The following is a 22,074-nucleotide window of genomic DNA, read 5'->3' on the forward strand; positions in this document are numbered from 1 at the left end:
CTGTTGCGTCCGACCCGCGCGCCACCCACGAGGGTGTAGAGCGCCTCCTCCATCAGGCGGTCGTGCTCGCGCGCGGCGTCCTGGGTCACCGACGCGGGCGGCAAAAGAATAGTTAGAGGCTGCGCAGGCCGTCCCGTTTGCTGTTTGCATAAAAAACGCCTGTCTGTTGCGCTCAGCGGTCTCTGAAATCCCTCAGTACCATCGATACCTCTGCCAAACGGTGGCGGCCGCGCGGCCACTAGACGTGGCACGTGTAGTCAGGCCGAAGCAGACTGCTGCGCGGTGACGTCAACTGCAGCAGCAGCGGAGTGGCTCCGCCTGGCCGCGCTGCTCACCAGCGGCTCCGAGTCGCGATGCCGCGCGACGGCGCCACCGCCGTACAGCAGGGTGGCGAGGCACGCGCCGCCGACGGCGACGACGGCGACGCAGATGGCGCAAGCGGTGCGCGCGCTCACCTGCAGCACCGACAGAGACGGAGTGGCGGGCCTGCCCCGGCAGCATCTAATCTCTCTCCTCCGATAGCCCCCCTCCGAACCCCCCCCCCCCCCCCCCCCCCCTTCACCTGTGGTAGCACCGAGAAGCCGACAAACGACGACAGCGCCGAAGTGAGCTTGAGGTGTGCGAATGGTCCAACCGCACCCGCGCCCGCATCCGGCCCGCCCCTCGAAGCTGCAGGCGCGGGCGCCGCCCTCGCCGCCCCAACCATGCTGCGCCCACGCCCGCCGCGCGTGCCGCGCGTGCCTCCCGGGAGGGAGAGCGCGGGCGAGGTGCGGCGGGAAGCGCGCGGCGCGTGGCGCGGTGTCGCCATCTCGCCAACTAGCGCCTGCTCCGGGAAGGTTCCGAGACGGTTCCGAGACGGTTCCGAGACGGTTCCGAGACGGTTCCGAGACGGTTCCGAGAAGGGCCTCGGCTAGCCTCTCGGCTAGCCTCTCGGCTAGCCTCTCGGCTGCCTCTGGCGACATCTCGGCTCTCTCGGCGAGATCTCGGCTGCATCTCGGCGAGATCTCGGCTGCATCTCGAGCGCCATCACGGAGGTTTGCCACACAGCAACGCCGACGCCGTACAAGAGAAAAATGCCCACCCACGCGCCACCGCCGGGCGAAGTGCACGAAAGCGGCAGCGCCGACGGCGCCAGCGGTGGCTCCGCCGCCAGCGGCAACGGTGGCGAAGGCGGGAGGCCGCGTTCGCCGCCGTCGCTCGCAGCGGGTGGCGGTGTCGGCGGCAGCGGAGGAGGAGGCAGCGCGGCGCAGGCAGAGCCTGCGTGCGGAATACGCAAACATGAGGGGCGGGACCACGGCATAGCGCAGAGCCTTCAGAGCACCGCGTGAAGACGAGGGGGCACGAGGGCAGTGAGTACCGCTGGAAGACAGCCGAGTGCAGCGGAGTGCGTGTCCTCTCGAGCGCTGGTTGGGGTACAAGGATTGCGTGTTCCGCTTCTAGGGCCCGCTGCTCCTGCTCACGAGATACGGGGAGATACGGGGGGAGATACGGGGAGATATTCCGCGTCTAGGGCCCGCTGCTCCTGCTCACGAGATACGGGGAGATACGGGGGGAGATATGGGGAGATATTCCGCGTCTAGAGTCGCCGAGCCCGCCATCGCCGCAGCCGCTGCGAACGCGACAGCCCCGGCGGCGAGGGCGAGGGCGCGACCAGAGGGGTGGGCGCGCGCCATGTAGGTGACTGCGACGGCCACGCAGCCGGCGAACAAGCCGGAGAGAGCGAAGTACCTGCGCGCAGGTGCAGCCGTGAAGAGACGCCGTTCACGGCGGGCCTGCGGGCACCGGTGAGAGCAAAGGACCACCCCGCCCGACAGGAGGGCGGGGAGGACGGTCTTGTGCAGCGTATTCAGAGCACCGCGTGAATGCGAGGACTACGACTACAGCGGAGAGCGTGTCCTCTCGACCGCTCGTTGGAGTACAAGAGTTGCGTACTCCGCTTCTGGGCAAAAGGGCCATCCAACCCACGGGGAGATACGGGGAGATACGGGGGAGATACGGGGAGATACGGGGAGATGTTCCGCTTCTAGGCAAAAGGGCCATCCGACCCACGGGTTGGCCTGGCCGGGCGGGTTCGGGCTGGGCGCGAGGGAGGCGACCACCTAATCGGGGCACAAAGGGGATCTGATGAGGGGAATAAAGGGGGTATACGGGGCATGAGGGGGTAACGCGGGTTCGGGCTGTGCGCGGGGTACAAGGGAGGCGTCCGCCGCCGGATGAGAGGGCCATCATGGAATAGGGGGTACAAGGGGGTACAAGGGGTACAAGGGGGTACAAGGGGGTACAAGGGGCGACCACCGGGAAGAGAGCCGTCATGGAATAGGGGGCACAAGGGGGTACAAGGGGGTACAAGGGGGTACAAGGGGGCGACCACCGCCGGGAAGAGGGCCGTCATGGAATAGGGGGTACAAGGGGTACAAGGGGGTACACGGGGGTACAAGGGGGTACAAGGGAGGCGACCACCGCCGGGAACAGGGCCGTCATAAGCCCGAACGCGACGTTCGTCGGAGTGAGGAGGACGAAGCGGTGGTCGCAGAGCGTGGCCAACAGGCTCCCCTCCCCGCCGCTGCCTTGCGGCTGGCCGGGACCCGTGTCGCTCTGCCGCTCGCCCGGCCGCGCGGACAGGTCGATCACGCTGGACATGGCGACGGTGCAGCCGAGGGCGAGGGCGGTGTAGGCGCCAAAGAGGAGCTGCGGGGCCTGCGGGAAAGAAGGGGGCGCGCTGTGAGCGGCGTCTCTCCGCCGGTGGTGCGACTCTGAAGAGCCGAGGAGCTGCAATGCCTGCGGGAAGAGGGAGAGGGAGAGACCGGCCAGCTGCTTACCAAAGGTGAGGGAGAGCTGGAAGAAGAGCGCGAAGAGACCCGCCTGTTCACAGCCGGCGGTGTGAAGAGACGCCGTTCACGGCTGGAAGAAGAGAGCGGGGCGGCCCGCCATCAAGTCGAGCGAGTCTCGCTCGCCCTCCGCCGCTGCCTTCTCCGACGCAGCGCCCGCCTGTGCCCACAGCCCGGCAGCTGGAAAAGGAGGGGTAGGAGGCGGGCCCCTCCCGGCTGCGGAACAGCCACGTGTAACGTGTGGGATCGGGGTCGTGGCATCAGGGGTGTCGCATCAGGGGTGCAGGGTCGAGAGTACGAGTATGCAGTGGGATCGAACGCCCATGTGAGACATGGGAACTCGCCGACGCGCCGCCCGCGAAAGTGCCGTGAAGACGCGTCTCTGACTGCAGAATCCTCGGATAGAGGCCGCCGCCCGCCGCCGCAACGCCCTCCACTGAAGGAGAGCCGGGAGGAAGAGGAGGAGGCGCCCCCGTCGCCTCCGCCGCCCTCGCCTCTGTCGCCCTCGCCGCCGCCTCCGCCTCCGCGCCTCCTCCCTCCCCTCCTCCTCCGCCGCCCGCCCCTCCTCCTCCTCCTCCACCCCCTCCTCCTCCACCACCACCAACCCCACCCCCACCACCACCTCCTCCTCCTCCTCCTCCTCCTCCTCCTCCCACGGACGCGCGGCCCTTTGCCTTGCTGTACTCGACCGCGCTTGTCGTGTAGTATGCCCCCTGCGCCGTCCAGAGCAGAGCGCCTACGCGACGGTTCCGAGAAGGTTCACGGAAGGCGCCGCGGCATGCGCGCTGCCCCGCGCAGAGCACCGGCGAGGCCACCGAGCGCTCCGGCGGGGTAGAGGACGGTTGGGCTCGGCGCCATGTACGCGGCCGTGTACACCGCGTACATCAGCATCGACGCGACCAGCGAGCGCTTCACTCCGGCGCGCCGCACGAGCGCCGGCGCCACGAGCGTGCCGAGAGCGAAGAAGAGGTAGAGCACGGCGCTGACAGACGAGGCGAGGTGGTGCTCGACCACCTCGTGTGAGATGATGATCGTCGCGGAGATGCAGCCCTCCAGGATCGCGAACGAAGCAGAGAAGACCAGCGCGTTGCGCATGAGGTCGCGTGGAGAGTAAGCAGGCCGCGGAGGCCGCACGCCGCCGAAGCCGTCGTCGTCGCTGAAGTCGGTTGAGGCCATGTTTGGCGCCTTGAAAAATGGCGAGTCCATGTGTTGCCGCCGAAAGCCGGCCGACCGAGAGCACCGTCACAAAGAAGAATTTTACCTTCGCGCGCACTGGCACTAACACAGGCCTTGGGTTGTCCGTTTTCTTTCTTTCTTTCTTTTTAACACAGGCACAAAAATAATTTTATAATATCCGCTTGGGGGAAAAAGTTTTCGTGAAATCGCACACGCATGAATCACACGACAGACGGCGTCCTCGCCACAAAAGCCGCCGTCCGAAATCCCCTCTCCCGACACCCGCCCCATCCCTCCCCGGTCCCCGCCCCGCCCTGCCCCACCCGACCCTCCCCGGACCCTCCCCAAACCCCCCCCCCCCCACACACACACACACCCTCCCCGACGCCGGGGAGCTAAGAAGCGCACCCAGCGGGCCGGACGATTGGTATCACACTGTGTCGGCTTACGGACTAGAGAGCCCTCTATCTATCTAGCCCTGTGGGGGGTGCGCAATCCTTGGGATAGTCCGCGCTTTGGGTTTCCCCTAGCTGCGAAACGCAACAAAAAAATCTCTCTCTCGAAACGCCCCCTCTACTCGGAGCTAGAGATACGAGAATACGCACCGCGCCTTCTAGGGAGTTTTGTTGTAAAATTCTTTTCATGTTTGTCGCACAACTATTAAATAACCGTCGCCAAAAATCGCACGCCGGGAATCTGTGGATACCAAGTAACCCCCGCCCCCGCCCGCTCCCATTGCCGCCTCGCTCCACTAAGCCCCGCCTGCTCTCGGCGCAGCCATGTTCTCCTGCAAGGCCGGCTTTGGCGATGCCTCCGGCTGTTTGCGGCGGGCGGCTTGCTGCTCGCTGCGATGGCGAAAAACTCGTCTCGCCACACGCCAAGGGCTTATGCTCTGGCGAGACGTGAGGCGCATGCGCCCAGGAGGGGAGGGGGCATGTGTAACGACACTGCTAGAGATGCCTTTCGGGGCCCAGAGATAAAACTTCTGTGATGCCATGCGTGACCTAGTAGTGTCCCCAGCTATGGGCGTGTCCACGTTGGAGCCAGGTGTGGTGTGGGCGCGAGAATAGCTCCGCCGTTCATGGAGGCAACCGATGCGAGTCGACTGGTGTGTGTCGTCGTGGTTTCGTATCAAGAATTCTCTCTCGCGACACACAGACACAAACAAGCTCACAAGACACAAGGGGTAGGTAGGTAGGTAGAAAGGTGAAGAACAGCCAGGCTCGGACTGGACACCAACGCGGTATGGGTGGACGCGAGACAGATGATAGGTAGGTAGATGATGAAGGGGTATGTATGTATGTATGTAGTAAGGTGAAGAACAGTCAGGCTCGGACTGGACACCAACGCGGTATGGGTGGACGCTAGACAGATGATGACGACACGCACGAGCGACACACAGACACAAACAGGCTCACAAGACACACAGGGGTCCCCCGTGTGCGAAAGAAATTCGCACGCCCTGGCTCGACTCGCTCCACCTCTCCGCTCTCCGGGCCATGCCCAAGTCGCAGAAGGCCAGGAAGCAGGCCCGCTTCAACCCGCTCGCAGCCGCCCGTCGCGCCGCCGAGGGCCAGGAGGAGCCCGGCACGTCGGCAGCGGCCGCCGAGGAGGCGCCAAAGCTCAGCGCGCACCAGCTCCGTCACATCGAGCGAAAGCGGCTGCAGGTGTGCAGGCCGCGGCGCGACCCCGCACGGCACCACGAGCGCTCCACCCGCGCGCGTCCCGCCCACAGGCCGAGACGGCGGCGCTGCGCAGCTCCAAGCTCAAGGTGAGCAAGGCGGACAAGGTGCAGCACAAGCGCGACAAGAAGGCGCTTGCGCGGGAGCTCAAGCAGGCGTGAGCGGCGGTTGGGAGGAGGGCTCGCGGGCGCACGCCCTCTATCGCCGCCGCCGTCTTTCCCACCGCCCGCGTGTACGCCTCTCCCGCCGCCTTTCTCAACCGCCGCCACCGCTGGCGTCGTCGCAGGTGCGGCAGCAGGCAAAGACGCTGCGGAGAGCGCCAAAGGGCGGCGGCGGTGGAGGCGGAGGGGCGGGCGAGGCGGTGGAGGCCGTCGGGGAGGGCGCCGCCGACGACGCCTCCATGATCGACGCGCCGCTGGAAGCGGACGAGCCGTTGCGGGGCTTCAGGTGCGTTATCGCAGCCGCTCTCTATGTCCCTCCGCAGCCCCTTCCGGGACCTTTCCGAGAGCTTTCCGTCCGAGAGCACGCTGTAGCAGCGCCGCTCAGAGGCGCCTCACAGACGCGCGCGAGACGGCCCTCCCGCTCCGTTTGCGCCGCCGCCACTCTCTTCGCCGCCGTTTCTGACGCCGGTCCGCCCGCGTGCCGCCCTGCAGCTTCAACCTGCCGCCGGCGCTGCCGCTGCCTCGAGGTGACAGACCCGGGAGATGACAACCTGGACGGGGGGGGCGGCGGATCGCCCGTCGACGGGTGGTCCTCCGCCTGTCCGTGCCGTGTCCTGCCCTGACAGCCGCCCGCCTCCAGTGCCGCTCTGTCCGCCCTCCTCCCGCTCGGCCCCAGTGGCATGCGGCCATGTTCCTTGCTTCCCCCGTGGGCGCCTGGCCGCGGGCCTAGCCGGTGGGGAGCGAGCGCTGTGGTGTTGGTGGTGCTGGGCCGTGTGAGCACGTGGTGGGCCCGCGCCGGGGCAGGTGTCGGGGAAACTGTGCGACCGGGGTCGCGCCGATCGACTGACGTGTCTGTCCGTGCGCGAACCGTGTCCCGTAATACCCGTCAGACTCCCGCGGGTCCGGATCTCGAGCGGGCCCGGGAGGAGGCGCGCTCGAGGCCGAGTGGTGTCGCAGCGCCGTCTTGGGCTGTGGAGCCGCGCCGCGTGAGCTTTACTTACTCATTAGTAGCAGCAAGAGTGACGTACGATCCGCAAAACGTCTAAAGCGCGCGTCTCTGAGAATCTAGCTGAGAATGCGAGCCGGCCACCACAGCTGAAGCGTCTGAACACTCCTGCGAGGCACACATCTGACGAGGCTCACGCAGCGGCGGCTCCTCTCGGAAGCGACGGCCACGCAGCGAACGCGTGTTGCCGCTGCACCAGCGGCGGTAGGGGACCGGCTAGCCCGATCGCCCGTCCCGCACCAGAGCCGGCGCCCCCCTCGTTCTGCTGCGGCACGAGGCCGCCGAGGGACCTGTACACGGGCTCTTCGTCCAGATCCACCTCCAGGTCCGCCATGCCCAACGACAGCGAGCGGTAGACTGGCTCATCCTCCTCGTCGGAAGAAAAGTCGTCAAGGAAGGCCGCGGAGGAGTGGTACCGCATGTCGTCGTCGCTGTCATCGGGCGCGACGTCGAGGGAGCCAGGGCTCTCGCCCGCCGCCCGGACCTGCGCGAGCCAGCTGCAGTGCTCCTGGAAGGCCGCGGCAGACTGCGAGAGAGCCATTGAAGAGACGGAAGACAAGGCCGGACAGACGGGACGGGACCACCTTGGGCCGCGTCTGCCAAAAAAAAAAGCGAGCGCGATATGCCATGTCCGCCTTGCGTTTGTTTTCATAACATCGAAGGCTAAGCTCAAAAAAAAAGTGAAAACGGGCACGTTGTTTACTTTAAGGCCCTTGCCCTGCGAACGCGCACCCCCGGGGCTAGGGCTTTCTTGCCCGCAACCCGATCCCGATCATCCGGCCCGCTGGGTGCGCTTCTGAGCTCCCCGGCCCTGGATGTGAGGCTAATGACTGCACTCCAAGTGCTCCAAGTGCGCTGCCCGGCCCTGGATGTGAGGCTACCAACTGCACTCCAAGTGCTCCAAGAACGGGGCGGTCCTGGGCGTGAGGTTAATGACCGCACTCCAAGTGCTCCAAGTTCGCTCATCACACCTTTGTTGTTTTCTCTTACGGTGTCGACGATGCCAAACCTGAGAACAGATTCTTTGTTGATCATCGTCGCTGCTGGATTCTTCAACAAACAAGGGCACAACAAACAACAGACAACAGGGGCGAACGCGTGAGGCTAGAGCAGGCTTCTTCAATTCGCAACCCCGTCTGAAGGGCAGAATGGTCCCTGCACCATTACCCGACATCAACTTGATTCCGGATGCATATTCTATAGAGTGTGTGTGTGTGTGTGTGTGTGTGTGTGTGTGTGTGTGTGTGTGTGTGTGTGTGTGTGTGTGTGTGTGTGTGTGTGTGTGTGTGTGACTCACTCACACACACACAGAGTGTGTGTGTATCGGGGCGCGGAAAAGAGGAACCTCTTAGCGCCATCGCCACGGTGCTGCAAGCAGCGCCGGGCGACGACGACTTACCGCCTCCCGGTCCCCCTCGGCACACCTCCGCTGCTTAATGTTTGACGACTCGAACCCGTGAAGCTTCCCCGTGCGCGGGTTACCCCGCACACGGGTCAGCCTGCCGGCCACGTATCCACGCAAGCGTGGTCCGCGTGCATGGCATACAGGCGTCCGCCAGACAGCGCAGAGGCTAGGCGACCGGGGAAGGACTAGCTCAAGGGCAACACAGCGTCACCAGCCGTTGGCGCGCAGAACGAGTCTGCGGCCCCCGGTTGGATCGAGTGCGCGACGCGGACGAACCGCTCAATGTGGCCGGCAGCTCGCGCTGCCGGCGGGGTTGGTTGGGGAGAACCGGCACGGGGGAAGCCGGCCTCCCCGGAGGGGTCGCCCCCTGGAGGGGCCCCAAAGGGCCCCCCGGGGGGGCGGGGCCCGCCCCGAGGGGCGGGGGCAGGTTCGTCGCTTAGCGCGATGGAGTCAACCCTTGTTGCCAAGTCGGCGAGCGTGTTGTGTATCGAGAGAGAGGACCATAGCAGATGCGAGAGCGGCGTCGTCCAGAGACATCGGCGGACGGGGGAGCACACGGGACACGTCGGCATAGGGATAGGAGCCAGGGGTGTGGGCTGGGCCTGCATCATGAATGGGCCTGATAGCGACGGCGGCGACGTAGGCGAGACGGCGGCGAGGGTGGCGACGGTCACGATGAAAAGCTGGCTTGACGAAATGGATGACGCCATCGCGCAACAATGGACATCCTCGATGTCGTCGTCCTTGCCGGAAGGGGCAGCGCACGCGCCTCTGAAGATCGAGGCGCGTGGCTCAAAGCCGGCGCTGCGCGGGTTTTCGTGCCCATCCGACTATGGTCTACTTTTCCATTTTTTGGATGCCGTGGTCGTGGGGGTCACTGCGTCACTCACGACCCGCACGAGGTAGGCGGCGCGCAGCGCCGCTCTCTATGATGTAACATACTTGACCCCCCCCCCTTGGCGCCTTGTGATTTTCGTGGCAGAGCTGCGGATCTCAGCCCGCCGATCTCCGCTCGCGCCGGCCGCCCATGCGCTCGCGGGGCTTCCCGACGGGGCGGGCCTCGTGCTGATGGACCCAGCCGAGGTGCCCGACCAGTCGGATCCGCGCCGACGCGCTGCGCGCGACCACCAGCCAGCTTTCCGGCCGGGCCGGGAAGCTGACACTCAAAGTAGCAGCCGCTTTTTTTTGCCTCTTTTTGAGCGCTGCTGCTGCACACCCAGCCCACCAGTGATACGAGACGCACCAGATCCACCCCGTCGCGAGCTTGACCGCAACCCCGGTGACCGCCCATAGGTGGCTGATCGAAGCGCCACTCATCGCTGCTTTCGCGCGCCTGCTCCACAGAGGGCTCCTGCGGCTCTCCCTCGTCGCGTGACCGCCGCCGACATCATGTGCTCGGTCGTCCCCGCCGGCGCGGAGCTGCGCCACGTCGAATTCTTCGGTGGCTCGACCGCCGGCGCGCCCACCCTCGCCTCCTGCGCGCCTCACACACAGTGATCACCTCGCGCGCGGCCGACAAAGAGAGCGCACGACCACCTCCCTCTCAGACACCCACCCGACGAAGCACAGCCCGTTCGTTCTCGCCGAGAAGACGCTCGGAGCACCCAACTTTGCCTCGTGCGGCCATCAAACAGGCGCGTTGCCTCCCATCTCCGCACTTCCCATCTACCCCCACACTGCCACTGCCGGGGACGCGCAGATGCGACTCCCGGGCCCGCTCACCTCACCCGAGCCCCGCCGACCAGGCACGGCCCGACGAGAACCCGCCGGGAAGGAGCTGGCCGAGCCATCGCCGGCCTCCCTGCCGGCTCATGACCGCTCAAAAGGTCGCTCACCCGCCCGTCGCTTGCCGCCCCTCTCCCAGCCCTTGCCGGCGCTTTTGCACGAACCTAGGGCTCAGTTCCGTCTTCCTCCCCCTCGCTCCTGTAGGTAGGCCGCCCCGCGCTGGCGGGAAGAGGCGCGCTGAGCCATCGGCGACGTCCCGGCGAGCTCATGGGCGCTCAAAAGGTCGCGGACCCGCCCGTCGCTTGCCGCCCCTCTCCCAGCCCTTGCCGGCGCTTTTGCACGAACCTAGGGCTCAGTTCCGTCTCCCCCCCCCTCGCTCCTGTAGGTAGGCCGCCCCGCGCTGGCGGGAAGAGGCGCGCCGAGCCATCGGCGACGTCCTGGCGAGCTCATGTCCCCCCAAAAGGTCGCACCCGCCCGTGGCTCCGCCGTCGGCTCCGCCGCGAGCGGCGACGGTGAGGCCGCCGGTGCTCGCCTATACCGGCTAGTGTGGAGCTCTCAGTGTGGTTGCGTGTTTTACTAGTGATGCTTCACTAGGCGGCCCGTTTTTAGCAAAAACCAGATACCACATCGCGTGTGGTCGTCGAAAAACCGCATGTTCGCCCGTCTGGGACCTCTTCGTACGGCTCCAAAAACCGCTCCTTAACGACGACTACGCGGCCCGGCGGTCGATCTGCGCCTTCTCAGCGGTGGAGGGGATGTGGGCGGTACGTGCGGGCCGCGTGGTGCTGCGACGGTTTGACGAGTGCGACTCCCAGCGTCGACTTTTCGACCCCACGGTGCCTCTGCTGCTCCGGGGGGGGGGGGGGGGGTCTGCAGACCACCCGGCCGAACTTCAGAGTGGCGGTGCTCCTCAAATACCGCTCAAACGCCCACGATGTTGTGGAGGGGACATATGCTGATGATCCTGGCCCGATTGGTTCGCTCAGAAAGCTTCTGGGCGGTCGCTAAGGTTCGCTCCCCGCACACCGGCCCGGAAGTATGTTACATCATATCTCGCAGGCTGTTTTTGACGGTTCTACATTGTGTTTTTGTTTTCAGTCTAGGGGGGCCGACCCCCTCAGAGGCGGCGGGCGGGCGCCCACGGCACTGACCCAGAGATCAAAAACGCTCGGCCCCTCTTTACGATCGTGCGTGCGTACCCCTGCTCGCACACACACACACCGCTCACCCACGCGCACCGGGCCTTGCACTTTGAATGCCGTGGGGCTCCTGTCGTTAGACGTGGAGACGCGAGGGTTGCCCCCCCTTGCCCCACCACCTCGTGTGTGTGGAGAAGTTTACCTTACCTTACCTTACCTACCCCTGCGGCTCGCCGTGCGGTGCGTGTCTCGCGTGTGCCGATGCGATGTGCAGTGTGACACAGGATAGGATCGTGTCTCAATGGCCATTAGAGGGGAGCGCTTGTGCATGTTTTGCACATCGTACTATTTCTTCCCACATGCACCGTACTACAAGTGCAACTCTGCACGTGGTGCGTGCCAAAAACCGGGGGACGGGGCCCCGTTTGTGGGGAGAACGCAAAGCAAAGCGAGTCCGACGCGGCGCGGCCTAGCTCTCACGTCAGCCCATGCCTGTTGAGCAATCCCTGGAAGGCGAGCCACAAGTCGCGGTGCTCCGTGCCAAAGATGGCGCCCGCCTGACTCACCGTCTCCTCTCTCGTCTGCGCGTGGTCGTTCAGTCTCTTGATTGAGGCGAGGAAGGCGGAGAACTGCTCGTACGACAGCCGCAGCCGCGCCGCACGGAAGAACTCCTTGCCTGCTCACAGGTGGCGTCTCCTCACTGTCGAGAGTCCGTGTGATGGAGCGGCGCGGGAGAGCGCTCTTGCCGTCCAGTGTCGGCGTCGGCTCCGGCGGCGGCGGCGGCGCGGCCCGTGGCGGTGACTTGGCCATGGATGGAGCCAAGCCCGCGCCAAACGATGCGTAGCCCGGAGAGGGCGGCGACGCGCCGCTGCTGCAGCCCGCGTACGCGTGAGGCGTCCGCTCGCCGCCGCCGCCGCCGTACCCGCCGCCGCCGTACGCGCCGCCGCCGCCGCCGCCGTACAGGCCACCGCAGGCGTGGCCGCCGCCGCCAAAGCTGCCACCTCTGCACCCGGTACCAACGCCGCCGCCACCGCTGTGGGAGGCCCCGTTGGGCGGCGGCGGCTCCTCGTCCGCCACTCCGTTCGTCGCCGCGATCGACATGATTGCGCGCTTGAATTGGCCCGCCTTGTCGAGCCGCTCCTGCAGCGAACGGTTCTCGGCGGCGAGCGAGGCGCGCTCGGAGACGAGCGAGGCGTTCTCGGCGGCGCCGCTACGGAGCTGCGCCTCCAGCTCTGACACCCGCTGCTGCAGCGCCGTCACGCGGCCCTCGCTCTCCGCGCTGAAGGCGCGCAGCCGAGCGGTCTCCGCCTCGAGGCCTCGCGCGCGTTCGTCGTAGGCGCGCTCGATGAGCGAGAGCCCGAGCTTGAGGAGCTCGCCAGGCTCGCGCGGAAGAGGATCCGGACTGAGAGTGGCCATGATAGTGCGCGAGAAAAGAATTCTTGCAGGCAAGGCGTGAGAAAAGAAAACATTCGGAAGGTGGGTCGGGAGGGGATACCCCGCTAGGAATAGTCTCCCCCGACCCCGCCCGCCCGCCCGCCCGCCTGCCCTGCCCGCCTGGCCGATAAGATCTCTTCACCTTCTCATTGGTGGAGTATAGGTACGAGGGTGGTGTGGCATCTCTTGCGGGTCTCGCCAGGGGCGCCTACTAACCTCGCTTGCGAGGGGCGTGTGGCATGTCTGAACGGACTCGTGAGGGGCGCCTGCCAACCTCGCTTCGTCGAAGCGGCGCTCGGTACCCACACCCACCCCGCCGCATTCGTCGCCGGCGCGCGACACGTTCCCGTCGGCTGGACTGCCCTCGTCGAGTGCGTGTCGCCAACCAAGGCGGGACGCACTCAGGGACAGTGCCGGCGGGACGCGGCTCGAGAGGCGGCTCCCGCGGAGGCACGGCTGGCACCCGTGGCGCGGGGCTCGTCTTCGGAAAGACCAGGATCGCTCTACTGGCAAACTTCTGGCTGACACGCGCGCCCGGTCGAGCCTTCGGCGGGCGCGCTGCGGTCGCACGCCTACCCAAGTCATATGCCACGGCGTGCGATCTAGATTCAGCACACGCGCCTCTGCTCGCAACCACTCATCCAATGAACTGTCGTCACCCATGAGTGCGAGTTAGGGCTAGCTGCTCTAGTCTCACACGTTCGCCCCTGTCGCCTGTCTGTGTTGTTGTGCTGTTGTTTGTCTCTTGGCACCTTGGAGTGCTGGGGGGGGCGACAGGGGGGACGTGGCCTGAGTGATGTGTACGCCCACTCAGGATGTGTGGCAGCCCGCTGGCTGTGTGTCTTGTGAGCTTGTTTGTGTCTGTGTGTCGCTCGTGCGTGTCGTCATCATCTGTCTTGCGTCCACCCATACCGCGTTGGTGTCCAGTCCGAGCCTCCGTGCCCGGCCGAACATACTGCTCCTCGAGGTAGTCAATCGTCTTGTTGATGAAGGTCTGCGCGGCGTAAGAGTCGTGGGTCTTGTCGTTCGAGACGTGGACAAAGGCCTTAGTGTGCAGCTTGCGGTGGCGAAGGTAGCGGCGTTCGACATACTCGAGAGGGTCGTCATCGCTCGCACCATGGCGTCGCACGCCGTACCGAAGTTGCTCGGGGTCGGTCGCGGCGCGCTCCGCGGCGGACGGCACGGCCATGACCTCGGCGTAGCAGGAGCCCTTGGCGGGGATGATCGAGTCCGGCTCCGAGGCATCGGCAGGCTCGATGGTGACAGCGCAGTTGAGATCTAGATTGGAGTTACGGCTCTTCCATGCGGCGCTCTCCAGCCACGAGATGACCTGAATGAAGAGCGTGTAGCTCATCGGCGACCAATGATCCGACTGGATGGAACGGCCACGGGGCGGCGGTATCGTTCCGTCCATCGCAAAGTCGACGTCAGATTGGATCCAGCCCGGCCCGCGATTGCGGTTGAACTCGGCGGCCATCGCCTTTTGACGGGCAACGGTGAAGCGGTGGTGCGGGAATTTTCGCATCACTTCGCGCTCAAAGTCGTCAAGGAACTGCACGAGGGTGCCCGTCTTGGATTCGTAGGTCGGATGCTCGCCCGGCCGGTCGGCCCTCGAGACCTCACAGTGGCGGCCGCCTCTGACAGCGGCGGCAGCCTCCCAAGCTGGCCACGCACCATGCTGCGCTTCGCGGCAATCGCGTAACGGGAGGCTCGCTGGCTTTTTGTGGCTTTTCAGACGGCTTTTTTGGCTTCTCCCGCCCTCCAACCCCTCTCTTGGCTTTTTTTTAAGAATTCTTCTTGCTGTAGGTAGGTAGAAAGGTGAAGAACAGCCACCAACGCGGGTCCAAGAATTCTTCTTTCGCGCAATCGGTGCTGACCGCCGGCATGTTTGGGCGAGTTCGCGCGCCACTCGCTCGCCGACGCGGCGTGCGGCACGCGAGCTACGTCGCCGGCGACCAGTCTTCGCTCCTGCCAAAGTGGGCGCACTCGACGCCTGTCGTCGGCGGGCTCGTCGGCGTCGTCGTCCTGCAGGCCGCCGCCGCGACACCTCTGCCACGCTAATCAGCGGTTCCTCCATGAGCCACGCCCGCCCACCGCCTGACCGCCGCCCGCCGCCCTCGCAGCGGCTCTGGGCGGCGCTGCGGCCATCGCCACAGGCGACGCCCGGCCAGACGGACGCCGCGTACACGCCCACCGACACAAAGGCCTTGGCTCTCAAGCACCAGGGCGTTGAGCCTGGCGCGGCGGTGGAGGCGGCCGCAGCGCCGCCGGCGGCGGTGGCGGCGGTCTCGTCGCCGGCGATCGCCGCGCCGGCCGCGGTGGTTCCGCGCAAGGACTCGCTATTCACGTCTCCACTGGCGCGGAACACCTCCCTCTCAGAGCCGGTGACACCCGCAGAGATCAAGCGGGTGACGCAGCTGCAGCAATTCGACTCGCTCAGCCGAAAGGCCACCAAGGAGGAGGAGGCGCCGGCCCACTCGAAGATCGAGGCGCCTGTTTGGATTGGGCCAAAGCCGGTCGGGCCGGTGGCGGAGGGGGGCGGGGCGGGCGGGCGGCTGGTGGGCTTCACCGACGGCAAGGACGTGTTCTTGCGCAAGGAGGGTAAGGGCGGCCCGCTCCTCTGCAACCTGACCGGCTCCGAAGGGCTCGACTTGGCTGCGGGCGGCGCGGCGACCGTCAGCGTGCGCGGCTTCAGCGCGGACGGGAAGTGGCTGCTGGCGCGGAGCGGCGAAAAGGCGCTGGTGGCGTTCCCCGTCGGCGGTACGACGCCGGTGGAGGTTGTGGCGGGCGGGAAGGGCGTGACCGTCGGCGGCGTGCATTGCGTCGACACGCAGGAGGACTTCAGTGGCGTGCTGGTGGAGGTGACCGGGCTTGTGCCTGGCGGTGCGAGCGCCGTCTTCCGCGCCAGCCTCGACCCGGTGCTGCCACCGCCGCTCGAGACGAGGGCCTGAAAACGAATACTGCAAGGCCGGGGCCGCTGGATTTCTTTTTTAGGTGATGCCGCTGCAGCTCGACACGATGGCGCCGCTCTCGCCGGGGTCGCCCGAGACGTGGCTCGTCGACACCCCGAGCGGCGCCGTGCTCGGCGTCGTCTTTGCCGACGGCAAGCGCCGCTCGCTGCTGATGCGCGAGCCGCTGCCTCGGAAGAGGCCTGACGCACACTAATTGATCGATTCGTCAATACCTGCTCTATAATTAGGCGCGAGCCGCTGCCTCGGAAGAGGCCTGACGCACACTAATTGATCGATTCGTCAATACCTGCTCTATAATTAGGCGCGAGCCGCTGCCTCGGAAGAGGATCGCAGAGCCTCCCAGTTTCGGCGCCTGGAAGGAGGGGGCGGAGTGGAGCGAAGCGTCGGGCACGCGGTACGTCGGCTTCTCGGGCGGGCTCGCCTGGCTGCAAGACTTTTACTCTGGCGACGTGACCGCCGTCGCCGCGGACGGCACCACGCACCGCATCCGCAACCGCTGAGGCCGAGGCTCCGGCTTGGCGGAGTTGGCACGCGGCGGGAGCGGCGAAGGGGGCGTGTGGCCCCTCAGATGCGGACGCTGCGGCATGACCATGGGGCGGGGGAGGAGAGTCGCTTCTGAGGCGCTCGGAGGTGCACGGTGGCACGCGAAGGCTCCCACCGCGTGTTTGGCCTTTGGCGCGGTCGACACTGGCGCGGTCTTGCGGTATCCGTCGGTCGCCCGCCCGTGCGAGTGTGGAGTCGAGGGCGACTCGGCGCGGGTGGCACGGCCCAATTTGGCCAGGCACGAGGTGTGTGGGCGCGAAAAAACAGGGACAGCCCTCTTAAAATTCACTCCGGTCTCCGCCGCCCGCAGCGCGCAGGTTGTTGCTCGCACAATGGACAATGCTCGTAGGACGTGTCAGCTAGGGGTAGGGGGTGCGGGGACACCCCTACACTACCCGCTGGGACCCGGACGCCAGCACACACGGCTAGATTTCATGTGGTGTGAGAAAAAACGTGTGTGTCTCGCGCCTTGCGGGGGGGGGGAAACGCAACGCAGGCCGGCAGCACTACCCCGACTCCAGCCCCGGGCTCGAACGGCGGCGGCGCGATAGCAGCGCGATGCTCTCCGCATTCCTCCTGGCCGCAGCCGCATCCGTTGCCGCGGCGAACCCGACTGTCACGTTTGACACCTCCATGGGCTCCTTCTCAGCGGAGCTCTACCTCGACCGCGTGCCACGAACAGTGCGCGCCTATTCGCTTGACACGCCTGGCCCGACTCTTGACTCTTGACACACTGACACATTTTGCAGACACGCCTTCGGGAGTGGGCTGTGCAGGCGTCAAACTTTGTGGACCTGGCAAAGTCGGGCTTCTACAACGGCCTCCACTTCCACCGCGTGATAGACGGCTTCATGAACCAGTTTGGCTGCCCGCACAGCAAGGACCCGAGCTCGACGCGCGCGGGGACGGGCGGGCCGCCCGACGGGACCTTTGTCAACCTCGCGACCGGCGCGACGGAGACGCGCTCGAACGGCGGCAACATCAAGGACGAGAACATCTCTCGCGACTCCAACGTGCCGTACAGCCTGTCGATGGCAAACACGGGCGCGCCAGACTCCGGCGGCTCGCAGTTCTTCATCAATGTGGCCCACAACTCGAACCTCGACTGGTTCTCCGGCGGCTCCTCCCGGCACCCGGTCTTTGGGCGGGTGACTGCGGGCCGGGAGGTCGTCCTCGCCATCTCTCGCGTGCGCACGAGCAACGACAACCCGGCGGCGCCCCTCGTGAAGCGCGAGGCGGCGGTGGAGCCTTCTCGGAGCCTCCTCGGAGCCTCCCGTAGGTGGTCCCCATCGTGATGCGCAAGGTGACGGTGGGCGGACTCAACCGGAGCGAGAGGCAGCAACTACCTTCCTAGACCTGTCCTAGACCTGTCCCAGACCTGTCCTAGACCTGTCCTAGGCAGCGGTACCGCAGCAACAAGGGCGACAAGGAGGGCGAGCTGTGAGCGAGTCGCGGTGAGCGCAGGCCGTGCGCGAGCTGGTGTGGGGGAATCAGCGGAGGGAGGGAGGCACTCATCGGTAGCCGCGCGGGCTCCGTGAGGCGCGGCGGCGGCGCTGGCGCGTGAAGGCTGAGGCGCGGCGGCGGCGCTGGCGCGTGAAGGCTGAGGCGCTTAGTGCGTGCGGGTCGGCGCGGGCGCGACAGAGAAGGGCGAGCCAGCAGCGACGAGAGGCCACAGCACTTGGCCACTTCAATAGTTATACTCGCACTCCAAGTGCACTTGTTCTCCGCCTGCGCGTATACGTTGCGCCGCGGTCGCGTGCCGCGCGCTCTACACTCTAGTTTCTCACACTTCACTCCACATGTGCATGTGCATGTGCGCGCCAAGCCCCACGCCGCCGCGCTGACCGGTCCTCCGGTCCCGGTGTCCGCGCGGCTGCGCGAGTCCCGCGAAAGCTGAGGGACCGGCGGGGTCGCGGAGATGGTGGACTTCGACTAGTGGCGGGGATATTTTGCTTTTTGGCTGATCGGAGTGCATTTGGAGGGGAGCACTTGGAGTGCTACTCCGATGTCCGAACTCCGAAGATGGAACGATCACACTTCTCTCGTCGTGGTGGCTCCCGCGCGCCCGCGCCGCCAGCCGCGCGCGTGTGCCGTGTCCCCGTGGCCCCGTGACTTGCCCCCCGTGTAGAGCCGTTGTGATTCGTCCATCCCCTCCCCCCTAGATACAAGATACAGCTCCGTAGACACGGATCACACACACGGGTGGGACAGGGTGGGTCACAACGAAGCACGAGAGCGTGCTCGAGATGCAGCAGCGCTCTGACATCCTTCTCGCGGCGAGGGCTAGGGCTCCACACAAACACACGAGGCGGCGTCGGTTGGTCGAGGAGTGTCTGGCGTGAAGCGACTTGTCCTTTCGCCTGCGGAAACGACCAGGGACCCCTAAGATGTCACCCCGGAAGCTCCGACGAGTTGCCATTCAGTGGGTCCAGTGGGTCACCTGCGCACTGCGCGATCTTCGCAAGGCTACGCCGGACTGGGTGAGCCCCCCCCCCCCCCCCCCCTCGCGCGCCGGCTGGCTCATCGAGCGCGCTCTCTGGCGCTGTCCGGGCCACGCGCGGCGCCGCGCGTGCCGCGCGCCACTCGCCGCGGCAGGCAGTACAGCGCCAAAGCCGCCTCGCCAACACCGCACACAGCACCAGCATGCTGCCCACCAGCGGGCAGCAGAGTGCTGCACCGGCGTGCAGCAGACGCTGCGGCGCTGCGGCGCCGCCTCCCCGCCCTGTCCACGGAGCAGGCGCGCGGCGGCACGGCCCTCCACCAGCTGCAGGAGGTGCGCATCTCCCAAAGGAAGCACCAGATGCTCCCTCAGCACACGCAGCTTTGCGCAGCGCAGCGCACGGGCCACGCCACGCAAAGCCGACCCTCAGTCTGCCCGAGAGCTGTCTGCGGAAGGCCTGGCAAGCGCGCAATCGCCTCCTCCGCGGCCATGCCCTCCGCGCGGGCGAGCGAGCAACGCGAGAGTGGAGGTGATTCTATTTTCTTTTTCTTTTTTCCAGTTCCCCTCATCGGCGTCCGTTTGTTCGGACCGCCAGCTCATGGCGATGCCTCCTCGACGACGCGTGAGCTTCGGGCCGCATGACGAGCACGACACCGAGGAGAGCAAACAAGAAGTGCTGCCACGTCAAGGCGCGCAGCAAAGCTACGCTCGAGGCTTCATGGCGTCGTCGCTCGCGCCCGCGCTCGCCGCCATCTTCACAAACCCAGTCGAGGTGGGAAAGGTGCGCCAGCAGCTGGACAAGCAGCCAGCGTCGCTGGTGGCGACGCTGCGCCACGTCTGGCAGTCGCACGGGCTGGCAGGCTTGCAGGCGGGGCTGCAGATCTCGGTCCTGCGCGAGGCGTCAAAGTCCTTTTTCCGCATCGGCTGCTTCACGCCGATCCTCGACCAGCTGCACGACGCAGCGCAGGGGCCCGCGCCGCTGTACAAGCGGATGGCCGCCGGCATGTCGTCCGGGGCGATCGCCGCCTTCGTATGCAACCCGATCGAGCTCGTCAAGACGCGCCAGCAGGCGGAGCATGCCTAGGGGAAGGTTCCTAGAAGGTTCCTAGAAGGTTCCTAGAAGGAGCCCGATTGAGCTCTTCAAGACGCGCCAGCGGGCGGAGCGGGCAGACCAGTAATAACCACTCGTGGTAAGGCGGCAGGGGGGTGGGGCTCGCTTGCGCGCGAGCTTTGCCTGCGCAACAGTCGTGGTGCTAGTCAGCGTGTGAGACGCGCCAGCAGGCGGGGCGGGCAGAACAAGCACAAGTGTTCAGCCAGTCAGTCAGTCAGCGTCACTCACCCCCACAAGGACCCACTTGCACCGAACAGCACGAGTCTAGTGCCAGTGAGCTTGTCGCGACGCGCGAGCAGGCGGCGGGCGGCGGCGCGGTGCTAGACGGCTTCCGACAGCTCCACGCCGCAGAGGGGCTCGTCGACCTAGACGCGTGGAGAAGACGCGGGGAGACGCATTCTTGTATTCCGACTGGCGCTCGAGGGGACACGTCTTCATCTGCGCTCGACCGTGTTCGGCCGATCTCACCGTGTTCGTACCCCTCCTACTCGCTCACGCAGAGCTCTGAACACACGGCGCGGGACCGTACTCCCGCCCTCACGCTGGTGTGTACTCAGCACGTAGGCTGGTGGGCATGTGGCGCGGGACGGCCGTGTCGATGTGCCGGTCTCGCGCCCGCGTAGAGTTGAAGAGCAGACTCTCTCGCACACCACTTGGCACGGGACCGGCGCGCGCTGCGACCCCCAGAGCGGGAGACAGCCTCGCGCCTGCTCCAGCTAGCACTCGGGGGGGGGGGGGGGGGGGGGGCACGCATTCCCTGCCTCAGTAGTGTCTTCACGCGGTGCTCCCCACGGTGTGCCTGAACTGCCGCCCCACCTTCCAGGTCCGCGATGAACCAATGAGTGTGTAATTAATGATGAGAGACAATGGCGGCGCCGCACCATCTACGAGTGAAGCGATTGATTCATTCATTCATAGGTCGGCGATGGTGACGGGGCCTCACCTCACCACCTACACCGCCCTCAAGGAGGCGGTCGCGGCGCGCGGTTGGCGCGCAGGCCTAGAAGCGGAGTATCTCCCCATATCTCCCCCCGTATCTCCCCATATCTCGTGAGCAGGAGCAGCGGGCCCTAGAAGCGGAATACGCCATTCTTGTAGTCCAAGCAGCGCTCGAGAGGTTACGCACATGCACTCGGCTGTCTTCGGCCGCATTCCGCTGTATTCACCGCATCCGCGCACCCCTCGTACTCGCTCGTACTTGCTCGTACTCTCGCGATGCCACGAGTGCACGGCACGTTGCCGCACCCCCCGCCCCGATGCTGTGCCATTATTATGGTAGGCTAGCGGTCGCGCCTCCATAATTAATAGCTGATCACTAATAGGCTACTGCTAATTAATAGGCTCGCCGACGCGCCGCCGCTGCACATGCTCGCCTCGCTCGCCGGTACCTTCTACCACACTACCCACGGACCTGAACCCGCACGGGTTCGATACTCTGGAGGTATGGTACTAGGCGCCTTCGCCGGCGTCTGCTGCAACCAGCCGCTCGACGTGGTGCGCAACCGGCTGTACAACCAGCCCATCGGCCCGGACGGGCAGGGCACGCTCTACGCCGGCGCGGTCGACTGCGCCAAGCAGCTCCTGCGCAGCGAGGGGCCTCTCGGGCTGTACCGCGGCTTCTCGTCGCACTACCTGCGCGTCGGCCCCCACTACGTCCTCACCTTCACCTTCCTCGAGCAGATCAAGAAGGCGCTCGGCGCATAGCCCCCCCCCCCCCCCCCCTCCCCTGCAGCTTGGCCCTCGACCACAGCCCGCCCTCCCTCGGCGGTCAGCGTGGAGCGCTCTGCAAAGTTGTATACAGAGACCGAACAACAGCGGAAAGGTGTTCTTTCAAGATAGCTCTGTCGTCTGTGTGTAACATCGCTGACCGGAATGCCCTCTCCGGTGCTTGTCGGAACCGACTACTTTACCGTGTACCGATGCGCATGCGGCAGGATATCCTGTTTTAAACTGCCCACATCGCCACGAGTCGGTCTTCGACACAGGTCTACTCTAGTCGGTCTCTGCCTCTCTCCGACCCAGGCGCGCGACACTTCAGCGTACACGTAGGTTTTTCATGATAGAATCTGTGTTGTGTGGGCAGATTTTATGTGCGGTGGTGCTAGTGACCGCCGCGCGACCTCGTCGGCGAAGCCCTCGTGCTTCCTTGATCACTCGAGATCACACGCACTCATTGGTCCCAGGCTAGCTCACCCGCCACTGCACCCCGCGCCCCTGTTAGCGCACGTGGCGGCCGGGCAAGAAGCATTCCGATCCACCCGCCGGCAGAGCGCCCAGCGACAAGCACGGCCCTTGTCCACACCGACGACCGCGCACTCCTTGAGCGCCGGCCTCGCCGCCGTCACCGCCACCCACTGGTGTGTGTGCTGGCGCAGCTCACGTCCGCTGCACGTCGCGGGGGCGGGTGCCGCCGCCGCCGCCGAAGGGCCGAGCCACCGTTCACGGTACCTCG

General features: G+C 66.0%; 7 protein-coding genes across 7 annotated transcripts; 4 read left to right on the top strand and 3 right to left on the bottom strand.

The window, feature by feature from the left end:
* Positions 1–231: 231 nt before the first annotated feature.
* Positions 232–1,159, bottom strand: EMIHUDRAFT_439458 (hypothetical protein; the record flags this gene model as incomplete). The annotated part of the gene is made up of 3 exons (XM_005793430.1): positions 232–455; positions 563–823; positions 1,025–1,159. Coding segments are annotated over 3 exons (563 nt in total), but the record flags the coding sequence as incomplete, so codon positions are not given.
* A 4,344-nt stretch (positions 1,160–5,503) lies between these two features.
* EMIHUDRAFT_108235 (hypothetical protein) lies at positions 5,504–6,694 on the top strand (the record flags this gene model as incomplete). Its single annotated transcript, XM_005793431.1, has 4 exons — positions 5,504–5,671; positions 5,740–5,793; positions 5,973–6,133; positions 6,652–6,694. The coding sequence occupies 4 exons, from the start codon at positions 5,504–5,506 to the stop codon at positions 6,692–6,694; spliced, it is 426 nt and encodes a 141-aa protein (XP_005793488.1).
* Positions 6,695–6,836: 142 nt separating this feature from the next.
* Positions 6,837–9,324, bottom strand: EMIHUDRAFT_439460 (hypothetical protein). Its single transcript, XM_005793432.1, has 3 exons — positions 9,306–9,324; positions 8,981–8,985; positions 6,837–7,415 (listed from the first exon to the last, which is right to left on the bottom strand). Exon 3 carries the CDS (start codon positions 7,392–7,394, stop codon positions 6,987–6,989), a length of 408 nt encoding a protein of 135 aa, XP_005793489.1. The 5' UTR covers positions 7,395–7,415; positions 8,981–8,985; positions 9,306–9,324; the 3' UTR covers positions 6,837–6,986.
* A 2,129-nt stretch (positions 9,325–11,453) lies between these two features.
* Positions 11,454–12,538, bottom strand: EMIHUDRAFT_454089 (hypothetical protein; the record flags this gene model as incomplete). Its single annotated transcript, XM_005793433.1, has 2 exons — positions 11,454–11,798; positions 12,124–12,538. 2 exons carry the CDS (start codon positions 12,536–12,538, stop codon positions 11,599–11,601), a joined length of 615 nt encoding a protein of 204 aa, XP_005793490.1. The 3' UTR covers positions 11,454–11,598.
* Positions 12,539–14,438: 1,900 nt separating this feature from the next.
* EMIHUDRAFT_439461 (hypothetical protein) lies at positions 14,439–16,351 on the top strand (the record flags this gene model as incomplete). Its single annotated transcript, XM_005793434.1, has 4 exons — positions 14,439–14,587; positions 14,680–15,474; positions 15,551–15,681; positions 15,830–16,351. Coding segments are annotated over 4 exons (1,274 nt in total), but the record flags the coding sequence as incomplete, so codon positions are not given.
* A 278-nt stretch (positions 16,352–16,629) lies between these two features.
* Positions 16,630–19,595, top strand: CYP16 (peptidyl-prolyl cis-trans isomerase; the record flags this gene model as incomplete). Its single annotated transcript, XM_005793435.1, has 5 exons — positions 16,630–16,752; positions 16,848–17,312; positions 17,351–17,374; positions 18,809–18,844; positions 19,071–19,595. 5 exons carry the CDS (start codon positions 16,630–16,632, stop codon positions 19,593–19,595), a joined length of 1,173 nt encoding a protein of 390 aa, XP_005793492.1.
* A 952-nt stretch (positions 19,596–20,547) lies between these two features.
* On the top strand, positions 20,548–21,326 carry EMIHUDRAFT_222146 (mitochondrial substrate carrier family protein; the record flags this gene model as incomplete). Its single annotated transcript, XM_005793436.1, has 4 exons — positions 20,548–20,595; positions 20,681–20,739; positions 20,963–21,006; positions 21,076–21,326. 4 exons carry the CDS (start codon positions 20,548–20,550, stop codon positions 21,324–21,326), a joined length of 402 nt encoding a protein of 133 aa, XP_005793493.1.
* Between the last annotated feature and the right edge of the window lie 748 nt (positions 21,327–22,074).

The sequence above is a fragment of the Emiliania huxleyi genome (genome assembly GCF_000372725.1).
Source record: "Emiliania huxleyi CCMP1516 unplaced genomic scaffold EMIHUscaffold_101, whole genome shotgun sequence".
NCBI classification, from domain to species: Eukaryota; Haptophyta; order Isochrysidales; family Noelaerhabdaceae; genus Emiliania; species Emiliania huxleyi.